At 42.0% G+C, this 24,197-nt stretch overlaps 1 protein-coding gene across 1 annotated transcript in view; it reads left to right on the top strand.

The window, feature by feature from the left end:
• muc5fl (mucin 5f-like) overlaps positions 1–12,683 on the top strand; it is a 73,096-nt gene extending 60,413 nt beyond the window's left edge. Inside the window, exons 14-15 of the mRNA XM_072271358.1 lie at positions 5,688–5,808; positions 12,677–12,683. Coding sequence (XP_072127459.1) covers positions 5,688–5,808; positions 12,677–12,683 — 128 coding nt within the window. The remainder of the gene's footprint in view (positions 1–5,687; positions 5,809–12,676) is intronic.
• The last annotated feature ends 11,514 nt before the right edge of the window (positions 12,684–24,197 follow it).

Raw genomic sequence — 24,197 nt, 5'->3', positions numbered from 1 at the left:
CCTGAGAAAGACCATTATCTGCAGTACAACAAAAACTATCTGCAGCCAACAACTTGACATACTACAGACTCCCTCTCCCTAACAAAGTGACAGAGAGGTGTTTACACATCTGGGCAGTTGTTGATTGGAAATGGATCGTCATGCATTAATCAAAGTACTGAATATATACCTGTGTTTCTGAGGGTAGTACAACATAAGGTTGACTCTAGTTGTTAAATGAAAACAAAAACTGCAGCTGGTGAAGCAGCATCTTGTGCAATTGAAATTGAGCGAACATTTTGGGTAATGACTGCTTTGGATCAGACCTTTATTGCTAGGTGTTTAGACATAACATAAGATAATTATACAGGAAGTAATTATCTCTCAACTGTCACGCTCTTGAACCAGAGGGGATAACTTCACTCACCCTTAAACTGAGCAGATTCCACAACCTATAGAATCACTTTTAATTACTTTACAACTCATGTTCTTGATATTTATTGCATTATTTATTTTTAATTTTTTAAAATGTACTTGCACAGTTTGTTGTCTTCTGCACATTGGTCATTTGTCTATCTTTGTCATGTGCAGATTTTCATTGATTCTATTGTGTTGCTTTGTACTTATTGTGAATACCTACAAGAAAATGAATCTCCAGGTGGTATATTGTGACATATGTGTACTTTGATAATAAATTTACTTTGAACCTTGAACTTTCAAGCTTCATCTAAGATCAGGGGATGAATATTACCTTGTCACTCTACTGGGAACTGTCAACAAACAGAACCAAAGTATTCTGAAGTGTGCCTCTTCATCATAGCTGGAAGCCAAATAATTAGAAAAGGCCACAGGAATGATCCATGTGGTTCACTTTTAGTTTTACTATTTAAAGGCATACTGCAAACATGACATTTAATTAAAGACTTCAGTGAATCTTTGATAAATGTCTTTGTAGTATCTGCGTGACCACACATCCTATTCTCACATGATAAAAGTAAAATCCCTTTCACCACACAGGGAAGGTATGATCTGAAGTTTCAACAGAAGTGAGTAGCAGGTCCTCCCCATTACTGAATTTAGTTCTACAAGCAGTCCAGTATCATTATCAGAACAGTAAAAGTGACAATGGTGACACTTCCCCACCAGCCTGAAGTACGGGTTTCTCTTACTGCCACTCAAGCTGATCTGAAACATTACCTTTGTTTCCCTTTCTACTTACATATTGTTTCCACCTAATTGTCCTGAGAAAGTGGCAGTGCCTACCTTCTGGGACTGTTGCTGCTTGTCTGCTGAAGGTATTCCCAAAAGCATATAAATTGTGAATTCCAGGATTTAGAATGAGAGATGATGAAAAATCAGTGGTATATTTCTAAGTCAGGATAGTGTGCAACTTGGAGAACCTGAAGATGTTGATATACCCAAATGCTGGCCTTTCAGGTGGTAGGTGCTGGAGATTTGGGAGGTGCCAGAGAAGCTATGGGAAATTACTGTAGACAGAACACTTCAGACAGCTTCAGAATACCGATGGTGGGGTTATCCGTGATGGTAGTATCATTGAAGAGTAAATGGTTAGATACAGTCTTGTTGGAGAGCATAATTTCCTGGCATTTTTGTGGCACAAATGACAAATTCTACTTATCAGCTTGTGCCTAAATGCTGTCAGGGTCTTGCTCAAAGTTAAAATTTCAAAGTAAATTTTATTATCAAAGTACATATACGTCACCATATGCAACCCTGAAATTCATTTTCTTGTGGGGACACTCAGCAAATTTATATGTATGGTTAAGTTTTCTACTGCTATGCTGTGAGGTATTTTTATTTTGGATGATGGAATGGATGGCCTTGTGCCAAAATTTGCAGATGATATGAAGGTAGGTGGAGGGGTGGATAGTGCTGAGAAAGCAATGCGATTGCAACAGGGCTTAGACAAATTGGAAGAATGGTTTAAGAAAATAGCAAATGAAATACAGTATTGGGAAATGTATGATAATACTTTTTGGTAAAAGGAACAATAGTGCAAAATATTATCTAAATGGGAAGAAGGCTCAAACATCAGAGGTGCAGAGGGACTTAGAAGTCCTTGTGCAAGACTCCCAGAAGTTTAATTTACAGGTTGATTCTGTGGTAAAGCCAGTAAATGCAATGTTGGCATTTATTTCAAGGGGAATAGAATATAAACGCAAGGAGATAATGCTGAGGCTTTATAAGACACTAGTCAGGCCGCACTTGGAGTATTGTCAACATTTTGGACCCCAAATCTCAGAAAGGGTGTGTTGTCATTGGACAGAGTCCAGAGGATGTTCACAAGGATGATTTCAGGAATGAAGGGGTTAACATATGGGGAGCATTTGGCAGCTTTGGGTCTGTACTCACTGGAATTTAGAAGAATGCGGGGGGGGCGGTGGGTGGTGGATCTCATTGAAACCTACCAAATGTTGAAAAGACATTGAATGTTGAGAGGTTGTTTCCTATGATGGGGGTATCCAGAACTAGAAGGCACAGCCTCAAATTTAGGAGGTGACCTTTTAGAACAGAGGTAAGGAGGAATTATTTTAGCCGGAGAATAGTGAACCTGTGGAATGCTCTGCCAGAGACTGCAGTGGAGGCAAAGTCCGTGGGTATATTTGATCAGTCAGAGCATCGTAGGATATGACGAGAAGGCAGGTGTATGGGGTTGAGTGGGATCTTGGATCAGTTATGATGGAATGGTGGAGCAGACTTGATTGGCTGAATGGCCTAATTCTGCTCCAATGTCTTATGGTCTTAAAGGAAACTATAGGCCAGTTAGTCTGACCTCTGAAAGATGTTGATCTGAAAGATGTTGGTGTCAATTATTAACAATGAGGTCTCAAGGTACTTGGAGGTGCATGATAAAATAGAATATAATTACCATGGTTTCTTCAAGGGAACTTATTCCCTCACAGATCTGCAGGAATTCTTTGAAGAAATAACAAGCAGGATAGACAAAGCAGAAATGCTTGATGTTGTGTACCTGGAATTTTAGAAGGCCTCTGACAAGGTGCCAGACATGAAACTGCTTAATAAGCTACAGGAAAGATTGAGGCATGGATAAAGCAGTGGCTGATTGTCAGGAGGCATAGAGCGGGAATAAAGGGAGCCTTTTCTGGCTGGCTGCCAGTGACTAGTGGTGTTCCACAGGGGTTCGTGTTGGGGCCGATTCTTTTCATGTTATATGTCAGTGTTTTGGATGACAGAATTGATGGCTTTGTTGAAAAGTTCGCAGACAATATGAAGATAGGTGGAGAGGTAAGTTGTTTTGAGGAAGTAGAGAGGCAGTTCAAAGGAGGTTCACGAAAATGATTCTAAGATTGAATGGCTTGTTATATGAAGAGCGCTTGATGGCTCTGGGCCTGTATTCATTAGAATTCAGAAGAATGAGGGGTGGCCTGATTAAAACCTATCCAATGGCGAAAGGTCTTGATAGAGTGAATGTGGAGAGGATGTTTCCTTTTGGTGGGAGAGTTCTAAGACCAGAGAACATAGCCTCAGAATAAAGGGGCATCCTTTTAGAATGGAAATGAGGAGAAATTTCCTTAGCCAGATTCTGGTGAATCTGTGGAATTCTTTGCCACAAACAGCTGTGGAGACCAAATTTTTATGTATATTTAAGGCAGAGGTTGTAGATTCTTGATTGGTCAGGGCATGAAGGGGTTACTGGGGGAAGGCAGGAGATTGGAGCTAAGAGGAAAATTGGATCAGCAATGATGAAATAGCGGAGCAGGTTCAATGGGCCAAATGACTTAATTTTGCTCCAATATCTTATGATCTTAATAAGTTCCAAAGTCTTGAAGACATGACTATTTGTGGTGGGGGGAGAATGTAATGTCCTGGTTAAGATTTCTACTGTTGTGTTGTGAGGCATTTTTATTTTAGCAGTTTTCTGCAAATGCAGTGTGTCCTGCTAGCAAGAGTGTTTTGGCTTCAGCTAAAGATAAGCAGCCATGTTGTGTCAGCCAACCAGAGTTGTTTTGGTACGTGTTGTAACTTTCTGCCCATTGGGCTGCCATGGAACATTCGAGAGGGCTGGGTGGGGTCAGATTTCTGAAGGACAGTAGTCTGGTTTGGGGTGTTTTGACGGAAGCTGCGGAATGTGTGTGTGACACCAGGGAAGATGCCCGACAAACGTCATTTGAAGGAGAGACCCTGTTGTAAGAAGTGCTTTGTGCAGATGAATGGTTCAAGGGAGGAAGTGCCAATATTCCTGGGTTAAACAGTTCATTTGAGATGATCTTGGAGGAAAGCTCGAACTGGTGTCTTTCACGCAGAATGTAGGTTCAGTGCGTGAGTAAAGCAATAAACCTGACTACTCTGAAAATGAGCTCCAACATTTGACAGGTTTAACTGCAATGGACCCTTTTACTTTTCTATTCTTTTCCTGTTAACTGATAAAGCTAAAATTTGATAAATATACTTCCTTTATAATTTTATGCTGGTGTACAAAATGTTATTCCTTGATGACCAATAATTGTGTGCGAGCAGTATTTACACAGCACTCTCCAGAATCAATGTTCCTTAATTGAAACATCCTAACTTTCCAGTTTGGTTGAACCCCAAATCATACCGACCCTAGACATGTATTACTTATGAAAGGTGTCCTTCTCACTGCTGAGACACGTGACTGTTAGCAGAGTTAGCTAGAGCCAAAGTTGTGTAAGAACTCAGAGAGAGGTAGCATATACAATAATAACTATATCAGAATCAATGAAAGACTGCCCAACTAGAGCATTCAACCAGAATGCAGAAGACAACACACTGTGCAAATACAAATATAAATAAATAGCAGTAAATTCAAAGATCAAGAGATTAAGAGTCTTTAAAGTGAGTGTATTGATTGTGGGAACAGTTCAGTGATGGGGCAAGTTGAGTGAAGTTATCCCCTCTGCTTCAAGAGCCCAATGGTTGAGGGTTCTAACTGTTCTGAACCTGGTAGTGTGAGTCCTGAAGCACTGTATCTTTTTCCTAAAGGTAGCAGGGAGAACCCACCTGGGTGGTGTGTGATGCTTTTTTCTTACGACAGTGTTTCATGTAGATGTTCTCAGTGGTTGGGAGGGCTTTACCTGTGATGGACTGGGTCAAATCCACTACTTTCTGTAGGATTTTCTGTTCAAGGGCATTGGTGTTTCCATACCAGGCTGTGATGCAGTCAGTCAATATACTCTCCACTACACACCTACAGAAATTTGTCAAAGTTTTAGATGTCATGTCGAATCTCTGCAAACTCATAAAGAAGGACAGGTGCTGCCATGCCATGCTTTTTTCTTCATTGCACTTACATGCTGAGTCCAGGACTCTGAAATAGTAGCACCTAGGAATTTAAAGTTACTAACTCTCTCCACTCTGATCCTCCAATGAGGACTGGTTCATAGACTTCAGCAGTGGGAAACCAGAGGTCCATATGCATGCGGGCACAGGCTGTTTCATCTGTGCAGGAGTTATCTCCACACCAAATTCTCAAATTAAAACTTTGTTTAAGGCCTTTGTGAACAAAAACATCTGCATTTCAAATGTACATCCATCAGGATTTGAGTAAAGTGTGCTCATTTCCAGCTTTAGGAACAGAAAGCCTGGACGTGTGTTAATCGCTGAATATATTTGGCCATTCATCTATCTTCCAGCCTGAGCAAGTGTGACTCTTCTGTTTTCAAACAGTTGTCCTGAAATTATAAAATTTATCCTTATCATTACAGGTCAAGAGAAAGAGAGTTGCAAGCGTGAAAAGAAAATGGTCCATATTAATTATGAGGGATGTAAATCAATACAGAAAGTGGAAGTAGCTGAATGTGAAGGAACATGTGGCACTAACTCTAGGTGAGTAACATTATAGAGTCATAGAGCACTATAACACAGAAACACGCCCTTCTGTCCATCTTGTCCATGTTGAACTATTAATCTGCTACTCCCATTGACCTGCACCTGATCCACAGCCCTCCACACCCATCCCACCCATGAACCTATCCAAATTTATCTTAGAAGTTGAAAACAAACTTCCATCCTCCACTTCCGCTGGCAGCCCATTCCGTTCTCACCACCATAGAGTGAAGAAGTTTCCTTAAATATTTCACCTTTCACCTTAACCTCTGGTCCTAGTCTCACCCAATCTCAGTGGAAAGAGCCTGCTTACATTAACCTTATCTATACCCCTCATTTTTTTTATACTTCTATCAAATCTCCCCTCATTCTCTTACATTCAGGAATAAGATCCTAACCTATTCCACCTCTCCTTATAGATCAAGTCATCATCATGGCAACATCATTGTATTTTTTCTCTACGCTCTTATTGATATCTTTCCTGTAGGTAGATGACCAAAACTACAGACGATTCTCCAAATTAGACCTCTTCAAAATCTTATACCACTTCAACATAACATCCCAACTCCTGCACTTAATACTTTGAATTATGAAGGCCAATGTCCCTTAAGCTCTCTTTACAATCCTATCTACCTGTGACACCACTTTTAAGGAATTATGCATCTGCATTCCCGGATTCATCTGTTTTACAGCACTACCCAGTGTCCTATCACTTTCCTTGTTTGTCCTCCCAAAGTGCAACACCTCACATTTGCCATATTATATTCTGCCATTTTTCAGCCTTTTCCCAGCTGGTCCAGGTCCCACTGCAAGCTATGATAGCCTTCCCTCCTGTCTGCTACACTCCCAAACTTGACGTCATCCGTAAATTTATTGATCTAGATTACTACATTATCATCCAGATCTTTGATATAGAACACAACGACAGATCCTGCACCAATTCCTGCAGCCTCCTGTCAGAGAGGCAACCATCTCCAGCTTCTCCCAAGAAGCCAATGTCGAGTTCAATTTACTACCTCATCCTCAATGCCACGTGCCCAAACCTTCTGGACCGACCTCCCATGCGGGACCTTGTCAATGGCCTTGTCTGTGTAGACAGCACCCACTCTGTTTTGCCTTACTTCTGTAGACTCCATGTCCATCTCCTCAGTAAACACAGATGCTAAAAATGCATTTAAGATCTCCCCAATATCTTTATGCTTAACTTATTGTCACACTTAATTCTATCCATCTCATGTAATTTCCTGGTTTAATTAGTGTATTTTATATCTAACAACTGACAGGTATTCACCAGAAGTAAATTTAATGAAGCACAAATGTACTTGCTGTAAAGAGATGATGACACATAAAAGAGAAACGGTTTTGATGTGCCCCGATGGAAACACTATTCATCATTCATATATCTATGTCGATACCTGTGATTGTGTGGAAAACAAATGTGAAGATCAAACCAACTCAACCATTAGCAACAGTATGTATAAAGTCTCTCGAACAAAACGCAGTCCATCCAGGGGCAAGGAGTCTGGAGATTATCACCACTTAATGAATTCAAGACAAGAGCCAGGCAGCACTAGCTTTAACAAAGCAAGTGAGCCAAATAAACGTAAAGTGGAAGGAAGTCTACAAAATCATCTACAAGAAAAGCGATGGGAAGAAAGGAAGCAAAGGCATCACCAGAAAAACAAATTTGAAGCAACTTAAAAAGAATGGAATAAATCAATAATGTTATCAAATCACATTAATTAATTGCAAATCTGAAAAAACATAATGTTTAGTGCATTTTTCTTTCCTATTTGTTACCAATAATTTTACCCTCCAAAATATATTCCTTGATATTTATTGTCTTGTCTGATGAACCAATGCGTACAAACAAAAATAAATGTCTGCCAATAATTCAAAATAATTAAATTATATACACATATCAATGTGTGTACATTTCACTGCTTTTGATTTATGTAGAAGTTCTTTTCAAAGTTACCATCATTACTTATTTAAGATGGTAATGGGGGACAAAGAAATGACAAATGAATTTAATGGGTACTTTGCACCTATCTTCACTGTGGAAGGCACCAGCAGTGTGCCAGCGGTCTGAGTATTGGAGAGCATGAGTGAGTGCCATTGTAATTACAAAGGAAAACGTGTTAAGCAAACCCAAAGGGCTTCGGGTAGATAAGTCACCTAAGCCAGATGGACTACATCCCAGAGTTCTGAGAGAGGTTGCTGAAGAGATAATGGATGCATTGGTCATGATCTTCGAAGAATCACTTGATTCTGGCATGGTCCTGGAGGACTGGAAGATTGCAAATGTCACTCCACTCTTTAAGGGAGGAAGACAAAAGAAAGGAAATTTGAGGCCAGTTTGCCTAACCTCAGTGGCTGGTAAAGTGTTGGAGTCTATTATTAAGGATGAGGTTTTGAGGTACTTAGAGACTAATGATAAAATGCCAGATGGAGTTCAACCATCTGTGTGAGGTGGTTCATTTTGGTGGGTCAAACATGATGGCAGAATATAGCATTAATGGTAAGACTCTTGGCAGTGTGGAGGATCAGAGGGATCTTGGGGTCTGAGTCCATAGGACACTCAAAGCTGCTGTGCAGGTTGACTCTGTGGCTAAGAAGGCAGCCGATGCATTGGCCTTCATCAATTGAATTGAGTGGGATTGAGTTTAGGAGCTGAGAGGTAATGTTGCAGCTATATAGGACCCTGGTCAGACCCCACTTGGAGTACTGTGCTCAGTTCTGGTTGCCTCACTACAGGAAGGATATGGAAACCATAGAAAGGGTGTAGAGGAGATTCACAAGGATGTTCAAGCAACACACATAAAAGTTGCTGGTGAATGCAGCAGGTCAAGCAGCATCTCTAGGAAGAGGTACAGTCGACGTTTTGGACCGAGACCCTTCGTCAGGACTAACTGAAAAAAGGACTAGTAAGAGATTTGAAAGTGGGAGGGGGAGGGGGAGATCCGAAATGATAGGAGAAGACAAGAGGGGGAGGGATGGAGCCAAGAGCTGGACAGTTGATTGGCAAAAGGGATATGAGAGGATCATGGGACAGGAGGCCTAGGGAGAAAGAAAGGGGGAGGGGGGAAACCCAGAGGATGGGCAAGGGGTATAGTGAGAGGGCCAGAGAGAGAAAAAGGAGGGAGAGAAAAAGAATGTGTGTATATAAATAAATAACGGATGGGGTACAAGGGGGAGGGGGGGCATTAGCGGAAGTTTGAGAAGTCAATGTTCATGCCATCAGGTTGGAGGCTACCCAGATGGAATATAAGGTGTTGTTCCTCCAACCTGAGTGTGGCTTCATCTTTACAGTAGAGGAGGCCATGGATAGACATATCAGAATGGGAATGGGATGTGGAATTAAAATGTGTGGCCACTGGGAGATCCTGCTTTCTCTGGCGGACAGAGCGTAGGTGTTCAGCAAAATGATCTCCCAGTCTGCGTCAGGTCTTGCCAATATATAGAAGGCCGCATCAGGAGCACCGGACACAGTATATCAGCCTAGCCGACTCACAGGTGAAGTGTTGCCTCACCTGGAAGGACTGTCTGGGGCCCTGAATGGTAGTGTAAGGGCATGTGTAGCACTTATTTCGCTTACAAGGATAAGTGCCAGGAGGGAGATTGGTGGGGAGGGATGGGGGGGATGAATGGACAAGGGAGCTGCGTAGGGAGCGATCCCTGCGGAAAGCAGAGGGGGGAGGGAGGAAACGATGTGCTTAGTGGTGGGATCCCGTTGGAGGTGGAAGAAGTTATGGGGAATTATATGTTGGACCTGGAGGCTGGTGGGGTGGTAGGTGAGGACAAGAGGAACCCTATTCCTAGTGGGGTGGCGGGAGGATGGAGTGAGAGCAGATGTGCGTGAAATGGGAGAGGTGCGTTAGAGAGCAGAGTTGATGGTGGAGGAAGGGAAGCCCCTTTCTTTAAAACAGGAGGACATCTTTGTCTCCTTAGAGACAGAAAGATCTAGAAAGGGGAGGGAGGAGTCGAAAAAGGACCGGGTAAACTTGAGGGCAGGGTGAAAGTTGGAGGCAAAGTTAATGAAGTCAAAGTGCTCAGCATGCGTGCAGGAAGCAGTGCCAATGCAGTCGTCGATGTAGTGAAGGAAAAGTAGGGGACAGATACCAGAATAGGTTTGGAACATAGAGCCAACAAAAAGGCAGGCATAGCTGGGACTCATACGGGTGCCCATGGCTACACCTTTAGTTTGGAGGAAGTGGGAGGAGCCAAAGGAGAAATTATTAAGAGTAAGGACTAATTCCGCTAGACGGAGCAGAGTGGTGGTAGAGGGGAACTGGTTAGGTCTGGAATCCAAAAAGAAGTGGAGAGCTTTGAGACCTTCCTGATGGGGGATGGACATATATAGGGACTGGACATCCATGGTGAAAATAAAGCAGTGGGGGCCAGGGAACTTAAAATCATTGAAAAGTTTCAGAGTGTGAGAAGTGTCAAGAACATAGGTAGGAAGGGATTGAACAAGGAGTGATAAAACAGTGTCGAGGTATGCAGAAATGAGTTCGGTGGGGCAGGAGCAAGCTGAGACAATGGGTCTATCTGGAAAGGGAGATTTCTGAATCTTGGGTAGGAGGTAGAAACGGGAAGTGCGAGGTGTGGGAACTATAAGTTGGTAGCAGTGGATGGGAGATCCCCTGAATGGATTATGTCAGTGATGGTGTGGGAGACAATGGCCTGGTGCTCCTTCGTGGGGTCATGATCGAGGGGTAAATAAGAGGAGGTATCCGCGAGTGGTTGCTGTGCCTCGGCAAGGTAGAGGTCAGTGCGCCAGACTACAACAGCACCCCCTTATAGGCGGGTTTTATAGTAAGGTTAGGATTAGTGTGGTGGGAGTGGAGAGCAGAGCGTTCGGAAGGAGTGATGTTGGAATTGGAACAAGGTGTTGTGAAGTTGAGGCCGTTGATGTCCCATTGGCAGTTAGCAATAAAGAGATCCAGAGCAGGCAGAAGACCAGAGCTGGGTATGTTGCCTGGATTGGGGAGCATGCCTTATGAGAATAGGTTGAGTGAACTCAGCCTTTTTTCTTTATGACAATAACTCCACTTGACTTTAAATGGGAATGCAGGAAATGAATCTTTAGTGACATGTTGCACTTTATCTTGTCAACCAGCTGCACGTAGTTTGATGTTCTGCAGATGTTAAGAAAATTTTCAACAAAATCCTTGAACGCCTTCCATGTAAGTTTCTCTGGTCCTTCTAGAAGTTCTTTGAATTGCCTGTCATTGATGGCCTGTTTGGATTGTGGACCAACAAAAATGCCTTCCTTAGTCTTAGCATCTGTTATTCATGGGAACATCTGTCTCAAATATCAATATCCTTCAAGGAAATTTTTGTGCCTGGAGATAGCAGATTCCATCCTTACTGTCTTGCAATGTGATCGCAAACTGATGTACATATAAACGCCATGCATAGAATGGTGTGTGCATGATGATTTTATCACCTTTTGAAAACCTGTCCTGCCATGCAGCTTCCATCCCACCTAAGCCTGCCCAGAAATGCCTGTACAAGATAGAAAACTTCTCAAATCACATTGTGGGCAACATTTTATTTGACTTGAATTATGAAATGAAATAACAAATATAGGAGATTTCAAGAAAACAGGGAAATTTCATGGTGATTTTCATGATCAGCAGTCTAAAATCCATAAGATACACCCAAAAGTATTCAGGAAGCAAAATCTCTGTTGTCCAGAGTATCCTCATGAGTTAGGAACTGAATGATTAATGTAGAGAAGTAAGATATATGGTATAAACATGATACTGTACATCTAACATAAAATGTAACTAATAGTTTTCATCACACACAATACACATTTGGCTCACATACTTTGGATGTTGTGGCCACACAATTTCATTCAGTTACGCACTCGCTGGCATTTTATTTGACCACCAGAAGCAGGTTTCCAGAGATCCTTTGACTCTGCTGGGTAGAAAAGTGATGCAGCATTTGCTCCAGTTGCCTCTCAGTTCCAGTGACCCAGTTTTGATGTGACTTCACAGAAGATAGTTGCACTAGTTCATAGTGTGGTAAAGAGGTGTAACACAATCTTGCTGTTATTGGTCAAGGCGTTGAGTTCAAGAATTGGGATCGGGAATCTATATTGCAACTTTATAAAACTCTAGTTAGGCCAAATCTTGAGTGTTGCATTCAGTTCAATTAGCCACTTATCAGAGAATGTGGAGCATTTGGAGAAGATGCGAATGAGGTTCATCAGGATACTGCCTGGATTAGAGGGCTTACGCTATAAGGAGATGCTGGATAAACTTGGGTTGTTGTACCTGGAGTTGAGGCTAAAGGGAGACCTGATCAAAGTTTATAAGGTTAAGAGAGGCATAGACAGAGGAGGTAGCTTGTATCTTTTCCTCAGGGTTAAAATGTCTAATATTAAGAAAGCATGCATTTAAGAAGAGAGGAGGTAGTAGCAAAGAGATGTGTAGAGCAAGTTTTTACAGAGATTTGCTGATGTCTGGAATGTGCTGCCAGGGGTGATGGTTGTGGCAAATTTGATAGAGACATTGGAAAGGTTCTTGGATAGGCACATGCATGTGCATAGAATGGAGGGATATGAACATTGTTTCAGCAGCAGGGATTAGTCAGGCATTTAATTATTCACCATTTAGGCTTGCTGCTCTCGGAAAACACTCATCGGAAAAACAGCTCCAAGATAACAATAGAGGACAACGCCTTCAAGTGCAGTCGATGCAGCCAAGACTGTCACTCCCGTGTGGGCCTCTACAGCCACAACAGACGCTGCTCTAACACAGACTGAAGCAAGACCTTCCAGGTGCAGATCCATGGTCTCGCGAGACTAACGGATGCCACCAATTTACCCTGTTCCTGTGCTGTTCTGTTTCAGTCCCTAAAAGCATGCTCCAACTTGACCAATAAACACCTTAATTGGCTGGAGGATGTTATGGTTAAGAGACAGTGTTGGAGCTTTTGAAAAACACTAGGAGAGATATGTTTCCAAGGCAGGACAAGATATATCCCAGGTTACAATGGGATGCAACTGAAGGGATTGCTGTCAGGTTGGCAATGATCTTTGTGTCCTCACTGTCTGGAGAAGTAGTAGCAACAATTAAAGGATAGCAAATGATGCTCTGTACTTCAAGAAAGGTAATAAGGGAAAGCTTGGGAATTATAGACCAGTGAGTCTTACATCATTGGAAAGTAAACATTTGACAAGGATTCTAAGGGACAGGATCTACAAGCATTTGTGAAGCACATTCTTATTGGGGATAGTCTGCATGGCTTTGTGAGGAACAGCGTGTTCCTCAAGCCTGATTTACTTTTTTGTAGAAGTGATAAAATAAATTGATGAAGGTAAAGTGGTGAACATGCTCAGAAGGATTTGAGTAAAATTCCCATGGTAGACTCATTACAACAGTCAGGAGGATTGGGATAGAAAGAAACATCGTGTGGATTTGGATTTGCATGATAGTGGATAGAGTGTACTTTGCCGGATCAATTCTGGGTCCCTGACTCTTTGTGATATTTTTTATTAATGATTTTGAGAGAGTGGAAAGGTGGTTTAGTAAATCTGCAGATGACACGAACATTGATTGTGTTGTAGATAGTACAGAAGGTTGTTGTAGGTTATGACGAGATATAGACAGGATGCAGAGCTGTTTGGAAAAGTGACAAATGGAGTTAAATTTCAAGGTTAAACTTGATGGCAGACTACAATTATTAATGGCAAGGTTCCTGCAGTGTGGAGGAACAGCCAGAACTTGAGACCAAGTCCCCAGATCCCTTAAAGTTGTCACGCAATTTGATAGGGTGATTAAGAAGGCAGGTGATATGCTGGCCTTCATTATTGGTGGAGTAAGTTGAAGAGTTGCGAGGTGATACTGCAGTTCTGTAAATGCCTGGTTACACCATACTGGAGTATTGTGTTCATTTCTGGTCACATGTTATAGGAAAAATGTGGAAGATTTAGAGAAGATGCAGAAGAGATTTACAAGGATTACTGTTTTACGTTCTGTGAAAGATGGGCCAAACAATCAAGGTTATGATGTTGAGTAAGACCATAAGACCATAAGACATAAGAGTAGAATTAGGCCATTCAGCCCATCGAGTCTGCACCACCATTCCATCCTGATCCCACTCAACCCCATACACCTGCCTTCTCACCATATCCTTTGATGTCCTGACTAATCAGGAAACGATCAACATCCACCTTAAATATACACATGGACTTAGCCTCCACCACAGTCTGTGGCAGAGCATTCCACAGATTCACTACTCTCTGGCTAAAAAAATTCCTTCTTAACTCTGTTCTTAATGGTCACCCTCAATTTTGAAGCTGTACCCTCTAGTTCTAGATACCCTCACCATAGGAAACATCCCCTCCACATCCACTCTATCTAGTCCTTTCAACATTCAGTAGGTTTCAATGAGATCCACTTGCATTCTTCTAATTTCCAGTGGTTACAGGCCCAAAGTTGCCAAATGCTTCTATATATTAACTCCTTCGTTCCCAGAATTATCCTCATGAACCTCACTACAGGAAGGATGTGGAAACCATAGAAAGGGTGCAGAGGAGATTTACAAGGATGATGCCTGGATTGGGGAGCATGCCTTACGAAAACAGGTTGAGTGAACTCGACCTTTTCTCCTTGGAGCGACGGATGAAGAGAGGTAACCTGATAAAGGTGTATAAGATGATGAGAAGCACTGTTCGTGTGGATAGTCAGAGGCTTTTTCCCAGGGCTGAAATAGCTTGCATGAGAAGGCACAGTTTTAAGGTGCTTTGAAGTAGGTACAGAGGAGATGTCAGCGGTAAGTTTTTTTTACGCAGAGAATGGTGAGTGCCTGGAATGGACTACCGGCGACGGTGGTGGAGGCGGATACGAGAGGGTCTTTTAAGAGACTCCTGGATAGGTATATGGAGCTTAGAAAAATAGAGGGCAATGGGTTATCCTAGATCATTTCTAAGGCAAGGACATGTTTGGCACAGCTTTGTGGGCTGAATTGTATTGTGCTGTAGGTTTTCTATGTTTCTATGTTTCTAAAATAAGTTAAAGTCAGCACAGTTTCCATAAAGAGAAATCGTGCCTGACGGATATGTTAGAGTTTGAGGATGTAACAAGCAGGTGGACAAGAATGGGGCAGTGGATGTCACTTACTTGGATTTTCAGAAAGTGTTTGATAAGGTGCCACACGAGGCTGCTTAACAAGAAAAAACCCTATGGTTACAAGAAAGGTTCTGGCATGGATAGCGGAATGGCTGACACAGGAAGGAGGCAGAGAACATGCAGACTGTGTACCGATAGAGAACAGGCAGACTGCGTACCGGTAGAGAACATGCAGACTGTGTACTGATAGAGAACATGCAGACTGTGTACTGATAGAGAACATACAGACCATGTGCATCATACAGACCGATATCTCTTTTGAATGTAGATTCAAAAATGTTTTCAAAAATTCTAGCCACTAAGTTAGAGAAGGTATTACCTCGAATTATATCTATGGATCAAACCGGGTTTATTAAAAATCGTTATTCATCTTTTAATATTAGGAGGTTAATGAATATTGTTTATACCCCTTCACTTACTACTCCAGAATGTATTATCTCATTAGATGCCGAGAAAGCCTTTGACAGAGTTGAATAGCCTTATTTATTTAATGTCCTTGAGAAATTTAATTTTAGTCAGACATTTATATCTTGGATTAAATTGTTATATTACTCCCCGGTAGCCTCGGTTTGTACTAATAATCATAGGTCTTCTTTTTTTTGGCTCTTTCGTGGCATTAGGCAAGGATGTCCTCTTAGTCCTTTATTATTCAATATCACCCTTGAACCTTTAGCAATTACTATCCACGACTCGCCCAATATTTTTGGTATTACCCGCGGAAATGAAATACATAAATCATCACTATACGCAGATGATTTGTTGCTATATATCTCTAACCCGGATAAGTCAATTCTTGCTATTCTAGATTTGTTGGCTCAATTTAGTAATTTTTCTGGTTACAAATTGAATCTTAATAAGAGTGAATTATTTCCCTTAAATAAGCAGGTACCTATCTATGGACATTTACCATTTAAATTGGTTACTGATTCATTTATATATTTAGGGATAACAATTACGAAAAACTATAAAGATTTATTTAAAGCTAATTTTTTACCTTTAATTGATCAGATTAAGCTTTTGTTTACTAAATGGTTACCAATCTCTTTGTCTTTAATTGGCCGAATTAATGCTATTAAGATGATTATTTTGCCCAAATTTCTATATGTATTTCAATCGGTTCCAATTTTTATCCCAAAATCTTTTTTCGATAACGTAGATTCAAAAATTTCCTCATATATATGGCAGAACAAAAATTTTAGGTTAAGTAAAAAGTATTTACAGAAATCTAAAAAGGAGGCGGGGGGGCTTGCCCTCCCAAATTTTAGATTTTATTATTGGGCAATTAATATCTGATAGTTAAATTTTGGTTATGAGATTTGGAGGTACCTTTAAATCCACATTGGGTAAATCTTGAATGTAATTCTTTCCAAGGGTTCTCCTTGGGCTCAATTTTAGGAACTTCGCTTCCTTTTACTTTTTCTAAATTGTATAAACAAATCAATAATCCAAAAGTTAAGCACACTTTACGTAATGGTTTCGATTTCAAAGATTTTTTGGGTTTAATCAATTTATTTTAGCAAGTCCTATCTTATCTAATTTCTTTTTTCAACCTTCCACTATGGATAAAGCTTACTTTGATTGGAAAACCAAAGGTATAATATGTTTTCGTGATTTATTTTTGGATAATTGTTTCATGTCATTTGATCAACTTTCTAATAAATATAACTTACCCAGATCTCATGCTTTTAGATAGTTACAGATTAGAAACTTCTTAATTACTGTTTCTCCTAATTTTCCACACCCATACCCAATGGACACTTTGGAAAAAATTTTAGATTTATATCTTTCTCAGAAAAGTGTTGTAGCAATTATATATAATATAATTATGAATTTATCCCCTGATGTTTCCAATAAAATTAAAGCTGATTGGGAAAGAGAACTTAAGATTGTCATACCGACTGAAAAGTGGAAAAAAAATCTTCAATTGGTTAATTTATCCTCTATATGTGCCAAACGTGTGTTCATACAGTTTAAAGTAGTGCACAGGGCCCATATGTCCAAAGATAAACTATCTCGTTACTACTCTTACATTAACCCAATATGTGATAGATGTCATTGCGAGATAGCTTCTTTAACTCACATGTTTTGGTCATGTCCTTTGTTGAAAAAATATTGGAAAGATATTTTTCTCATTATTTCAACGGTTTTGTATATGGACTTATTACCTCACCCAATTACTGCTATCTTTGGATTACCAGTGATAGATTCAAGTTATTTAACCTCTTCAGCACGTAGGATGATTGCATTTCTTACTCTAATGGCTAGAAGATTTATTTTGCTGAATTGAAAGATATTAACCCTCCTACTGTATTCCATTGGTTTTCACAAACTATGGTGTGTTCAAATTTGGAAAAAATTACAAGTGCGGTTTATGACCCTTCCAATAAATTTGAAAAAACTTGGAGGCCATTTATTCAGTATTTTCATTTGATGTAAGTTGACCATTTCCAAACTTGTTGAACTGCTGGTTGAGAGGAGCGGAGTCGTCGACACTAAGGTTTTCTTCTTTCCCATTTTTAAGTTGTTAGCACTGCCCAAGTCTTTAGTTTAGTTGACTAATTCTGTTTAGTTTTTTTTGGGGGGATAGGATTCTTTTTTTCTTTTTCATGTTTTTTTTGCTTTGTTCCTATTCTACACGATTGGGAGTTTTGTCAATTTATACTATTTGGTCTTATAATTATTTATTTTAACTGTAACAATGTATCTCCTATTTGTAATATTATGTTATGTTTTCATTCTATGAAATTAATAAAAAGATTGAAAAAGAAAGAAAAGAGAACATACAGACTGTACCGATAGAGAACATGCAGACTGTCTACCGATAGAGAACATACAGACTGTACCGATAGAGAACATGCAGACTGTGTACAATAGAGAACATGAAAAGTGTGTACCGATAAAGAACATGAAAACTGTGTAAAGGTGGTGAACATACAGACTGTGTTCCGATTTAGAACATGCAGACTATATACCTATAGGGAGCGTGCAGACTGTACCGATAGAGAACATGCAGACTGTATACTGACAGACAATATGCAGACTGTGTACCGATAGAGATCATGCAGGCTGTGTACCGATAGATAGGATGCAGACTGAGTACCGATAGAGAACACACAGACTCTGCACTGATAGAGAACATGCAGACTGTACCGATAGAGAACATGCAGACTCTGTACCAACAGGGAACACATAGACTCTGTACTGATACAGAACTTGCAGACTGTGTATCAATTGAGAATATGCAGACTGTGTAACAAAAGAGAAAATGCAGGCTGTGTACTGATACAGAACATGCAGCTATGTCCAATAGAGAACATGAAAAAGTGTGTACCCATAGAGAACATGGAAACTGTGTACCGATAGAGAACGTGAAGTGACCGGGAGAGAACATACAGACTATGTACCGATAGAGATCATGCAGGCTGTGTACCGATAGATAGGATGCAGACTGAGTACCGATAGAGAACACACAGACTCTGCACTGATAGAGAACATGCAGACTGTACCGATAGAGAACATGCAGACTCTGTACCAACAGGGAACACATAGACTCTGTACTGATACAGAACTTGCAGACTGTGTATCAATTGAGAATATGCAGACTGTGTAACAAAAGAGAAAATGCAGGCTGTGTACTGATACAGAACATGCAGCTATGTCCAATAGAGAACATGAAAAAGTGTGTACCCATAGAGAACATGGAAACTGTGTACCGATAGAGAACATGAAGTGACCGGGAGAGAACATACAGACTATGTACCGATAGAGATCATGCAGGCTGTGTACCGATAGATAGGATGCAGACTGAGTACCGATAGAGAACACACAGACTCTGCACTGATAGAGAACATGCAGACTGTATACCGATATAGAAAATGCAGACTCTATACTGATAGAGAACACGCATACTCTATACCGATAGAGAACACGCAGACTGCGTACTGACAGTGAACATGCATACGGTGTTTCGATAGAGAACATGAAATCTGTGCGCCGATAGGGAACATGTAGACTGTGTACTGACAGAGAACCTGCAGACTGTAGACTGATAGCATTTATCATGTTCAGAAGTGAACGTGCCTCAGGACCTGCACCACCTTATCACTCATTCTAAGTGCAAAGTGTGCCTTTACAATGAATATATGTTGTTCTGGATTAGAAAAGTCCTCAGAAAGAGTGAGACTGACATGTACCTGTGGAATTTAGCAAACAAACAAGTAGTGTCCTTGAGCAAGGTGCTGACTTCTGGTCACATGGATTCAAAATTATGAGCTTATGGTAGCTACCTGCTTGTGTAAACTGAGTGGTCTGCAGTGGAAATGGTGGTGGGCCTATCCTGGGGCCTGCACATAGATGCAATCAGTTTCTCTATTCTCATAGATATTTACAGAGATTCAGCACATCTTTGAAGACGAAAGTAGGAGGTGTTTGATGAGGTTGCATAATGAGCTGCAGTGGAAATTCTGATATACAGAAATGCAACACACCACATAGAGTGCTGGACTTAGTCAGTTCCGTCATACGAAGGGAACCAGAGCAGTTGAAAGGTACTCATTCAGTCATGGGAAATTGTCTGAACATCATACAGAGACTACCAGGGGTCAGGACTTAACACAGGTCACTGGAGGTCACAATTGAACACAGGTCACCAGAGGTCAGGATTGAACTCAGATTACTAGAAGTCAGGATCAAACACAGGCCACTGGAGGTCAAGACTGAACACAGGTCACTGAAAGTCAGGACTAAACACATGTCACTGGAGTTCGGGATCGAACACAGGTCACTGGATGTCAGGACTGAATGCAGGTCACTGGAGGTCAGGACTGAACACAGGTCACTGGAGGTCAGGACTGAATGCAGGTCACTGGAGTTCAGGACCGAATGCAGGTCACTGGAGTTCAGGACCGAATGCAGGTCACCGGAGGTCAGGACCGAATGCAGGTCACCAGTCAGGATTGAACGCAGGTCACTGGAGGTCAGTATTGAATACATGTGACTGGAGGCCAGGATTGAACACAGGTAACTGAGGGTTGGGAGTGAACACAGGTCACTGGAGGTCAGGATCGAACGCAGGTCACTGGAGGTCAGGACTGAATGCAGGTCACTAGTGGTCAGGACTGAACGCAGGTCACTAATGGTCAGGAATGAACGCAGGTCACTAGAGGTCAGGACTAAATGCAGGTCACCAGAGTTCAGGACCGAATGCAGGTCACCGGAGGTCAGGACCGAACGCAGGTCACTGGAGGTCAGGACTGAATGCAGGTCACCGGAGGTCAGGACTGAATACATGTGACTGGAGGTCAGGACTAAACACAGGTTACTGAGGGTTGGGAGTGAACACAGGTCACTGGAGGTCAGGACTGAACGCAGGTCACTGGAGGTCAGGATCGAACGCAGGCCACCGGGGGTCAGGACTGAACGCAGGTCACCGGAGGTCAGGACTGAATACATGTGACTGGAGATCAGGATCGAACACAGGTCATTGAGGGTCTGGATTGAACACAGGTTACTGGAGGTCAGGACTGAACACAGGTCACTGGAGTCAGGATTGAACGCAGGTCACTGGAGGTCAGTATTGAATACATGTGACTGGAGGTCAGGATCGAACGCAGATCACTGGAGGTCAGGACTGAACGCAGGTCACTAGTGGTCAGGACTGAACGCAGATCACTAGAGATCAAGACTAAACGCATGTCACCAGAGTTCAGGACCGAATGCAGGTCACTGGAGGTCAGGACTGAACGCAGGTCACTGGAGGTCAGGACTGAACGCTGGTCACCGGAGGTCAGGACTGAATACATGTGACTGGAGATCAGGATCGAACACAGGTCATTGAGGGTCTGGATTGAACACAGGTTACTGGAGGTCAGGACTGAACACAGGTCACTGGAGTCAGGATTGAACGCAGGGCACTGGAGATTAGGACTGAACGCAGGTCACTGGAGGCAGTATTAAACACGTGACTGGAGGTCAGGATTGAACACAGGTCACTGAGGGTCAGGATTGAACACAGGTGACTGGAGGTCAGGACTGAACACAAGTCACTAGAGATTAGGACTGAACACAGGTGACTGGAGGTCAGGATTGACACAGGTCTGTGGATCTGCAAGGCAGCAGCACTACCAGATGGGTGACTTTAACTTCCCTAATATTGATTGGCACCTGATTAGTTCCAAGGGTTTAGATGGGGCAGAGTTTGTTAAGCGTGTCCAGAACGGATTCCTGTCACAGTATGTGGACAGGCCGACTGGGGGGAATGCCATACTAGATCTAGTACTAGGTAATGAATCGGGTCAGGTCACAGATCTCTCAGTGGGTGAGTATCTGGGGGACAGTGACCACTGCTCCCTGGCCTTTAGCATTATCATGGAAAAGGATAGAATCAGAAAGGACAGGAAAATTTTTAATTGGGGAAGGGCAAATTATGAGGCTATAAGGCTAGAACTTGCAGATGTGAATTGGGATGATGTTTTTGCAGGGAAATGTACTATGGACATATGGTCGATGTTCAGAGATCTCTTGCAGGATGTTAGAGATAAATTTGTCCCGGTGAAGAAGATAAAGAATGGTAGGGAGAAGGAACCATGGGTGACAAGTGAGGTGGAAAATCTAGTCAGGTGGAAGAAGGCAGCATACACGAGGTTTAGGAAGCAAGGATCAGATGGGTCTATTGAGGAATATAGGGAAGCAAGAAAGGAGCTTAAGGAGGGGCTGAGAAGAGCAAAAAGGGGGCATGAGAAGGCCTTGGCGAGTAGGGTAAAGGAAAATCCCAAGGCATTCTTCAATAATGTGAAGAACAAAAGGATGACAGGAGTGAAGGTAGGACCGATTAGAGATAAAGGTGGGAAGATGTACCTGGAGGCTGTGGAAGTGAGCGAGGTCCTCAATGAATACTTCTCTTTGGTATTCTCCAATGAGAGGGAACTTGATGATGGTGAGGACAATATGAGTGAGGTTGATGTTCTGGAGCATGTTGATATTAAGGGAGAGGAGGTGTTGGAGTTGGTAAAATACATTAGGACGCTTAAGTCCCCGGGGCCTGACGGAATATTCCCCAGGCTGCTCCATGAGCCTTTGGCTAGGATCTTTATGTCCTTGTTGTCCACGGGCATGGTACCAGAGGATCGGAGGGAGGCGAATGTTGTCCCCTTGTTCAGAAAAGGTAGTAGGGATAGTCTGGGTAATTATAGACCAATGAGCCTTACGTCTGTGGTGGGAAAGCTGTTGCAAAAGATTCTTAGAGATAGGATCTACGGGCATTTAGAGAATCATGGTCTGATCGGGGACAGTCAGCATGGCTTTGTGAAGGGCAGATCGTGTCTAACAAGCCTGATAGAGTTCTTTGAGGCGGTGACCAGGCACATAGATGAGGGTAGTGCAGTGGATGTGATCTATATGGATTTTAGTAAGGCATTTGACAAGGTTCCACACCGTAGGCTTATTCAGAAAGTCAGAAGGCATGGGATCCAAGGAAGTTTGGCCAGGTGGATTCAGAATTGGCTTGCCTGCAGAAGGCAGAGGGTCATGGTGGAGGGAGTACATTCAGATTGGAAGATTGTGACTAGTAGAGTCCCACAAGGATCTGATCTGGGACCTCTACTTTTCGTGATTTTTATTAACGACTTGGATGTGGGGGTAGAAGGGTAGATTGGCAAGTTTGCAGACGACACAAAGGTTGGTGGTGTTGTAGATAGTGTAGAGGATTGTCGAAGGTGGCAGAGAGACATTGATTGGATGCAGAAGTGGGCTGAGAAGTGGCAGATGGAGTTCCACCCGGAGAAGTGTGAGGTGGTACACTTTGGAAGGACAAACTCCAAGGCAGAGTACAAAGTAAATGGCAGGATACTTGGTAGTGTGGAGGAGCAGAGGGATGTGGGGGTACATGTCCACAGATCCCTGAAAGTTGCCTCACAAGTAGATAGGGTAGTTAAGAAAGCTTATGGGGTGTTAGTTTCCATAAGTCGAGGGATAGAGTTTAAGAGTCGCGAGGTAATGATGTAGCTCTGTAAAACTCTGGTTAGGACACAATTGGAGTACTGTGTCCAGTTCTGGTCACCTCACTATAGGAAGGATATGGAAGCATTGGGAAGGGTACAGAGGAGATTTACCAGGATCCTGCCTGGTTTAGAGAGTATGCATTATGATCAGAGATTAAGGGAGCTAGGGCTTTACTCTTTGGAGAAAAGGAGGATGAGAGGAGACATGATAGAGGTGTACAAGATAGAGTGAGGAATAGATAGAGTGGATAGCCAGTGCCTCTTCCCCAGGGCACCACTGTTCAATACAAGAGGACATGGCTTTAAGGTAAGGGGTGGGAAGTTCAAGGGGGATATTAGAGGAAGGTTTTTTTACTCAGAGAGTGGCTGGTGCATGGAATGCACTGCCTGAGTCAGTGGTGGAGGCAGATACACTCCTGAAGTTTAAGAGACTACTAGACAGTTATATGGAGGAATTTAAGGTGGGGGGTTATATGGAAGGCAGGGTTTGAGGGTTGGCACAACATTGTGGGCCGAAGGGCCTATAATGTGCTGTACTATTCTATGTTCTATGTTATGCTTCCACAGTCGTGCAGATGATTGCAGAAAATTATAGTGTGGACATAAAATTCAATACAGAATTCAATCTGGAAAGTGAATTGTTTAAAGGCAACAAAAATGAAATGTTTCTTACATGACAGGGACAATAAGCACTGAGGAACAACCAGTCATAAAATCAAGCTGCATCAAAGAGTTAATTTATTTATTTATTGAGATACAGCATAGAATTGGCCCTTCTGCCCCTTCAAGCTGCACTGCTCTGCAATCCACCAATTTAATCCTCACCTAACCCTGAGACAATTTACAACAACCATTTAAGCTGCCAACCTGTACGTCTTTGTACTGTGGGAGGATACCGGAGCTTCCGAGGAAAACTCACGTGATCATATAACTCCTTACAGGCAGCAGCAGGATTTATATCCATTAAATCAAAACAGTTTGATCGATTCTTGATTAATTTGTTGATTGGGTAATTAATAACTCGGGGACAAAGAGTTTTCGATGAGTAAGGAGAGATTTAATAGAAACCTGTGGGACAACTTTATCACCCAGAATGTGGTCAGTATGTGGAAAAAGTCATCAAAGGAACACGTTGGAAAGGTACTTGAACAGGAAAGGTTTAGAGGGGAAATGGGACTAGTCTAGATGGTCCAGTTAGGTCAAAGGGTAAGTTTTCATGTTATACCTATGATCTGGTGTTTTA

The sequence above is a fragment of the Mobula birostris genome, chromosome 11 (genome assembly GCF_030028105.1).
Source record: "Mobula birostris isolate sMobBir1 chromosome 11, sMobBir1.hap1, whole genome shotgun sequence".
NCBI lineage: Eukaryota > Metazoa > Chordata > Chondrichthyes > Myliobatiformes > Myliobatidae > Mobula > Mobula birostris.
The sequence above is the reverse complement of the archived record's forward strand: the minus strand, read 5'-3'. Positions and strand labels throughout refer to the sequence as shown.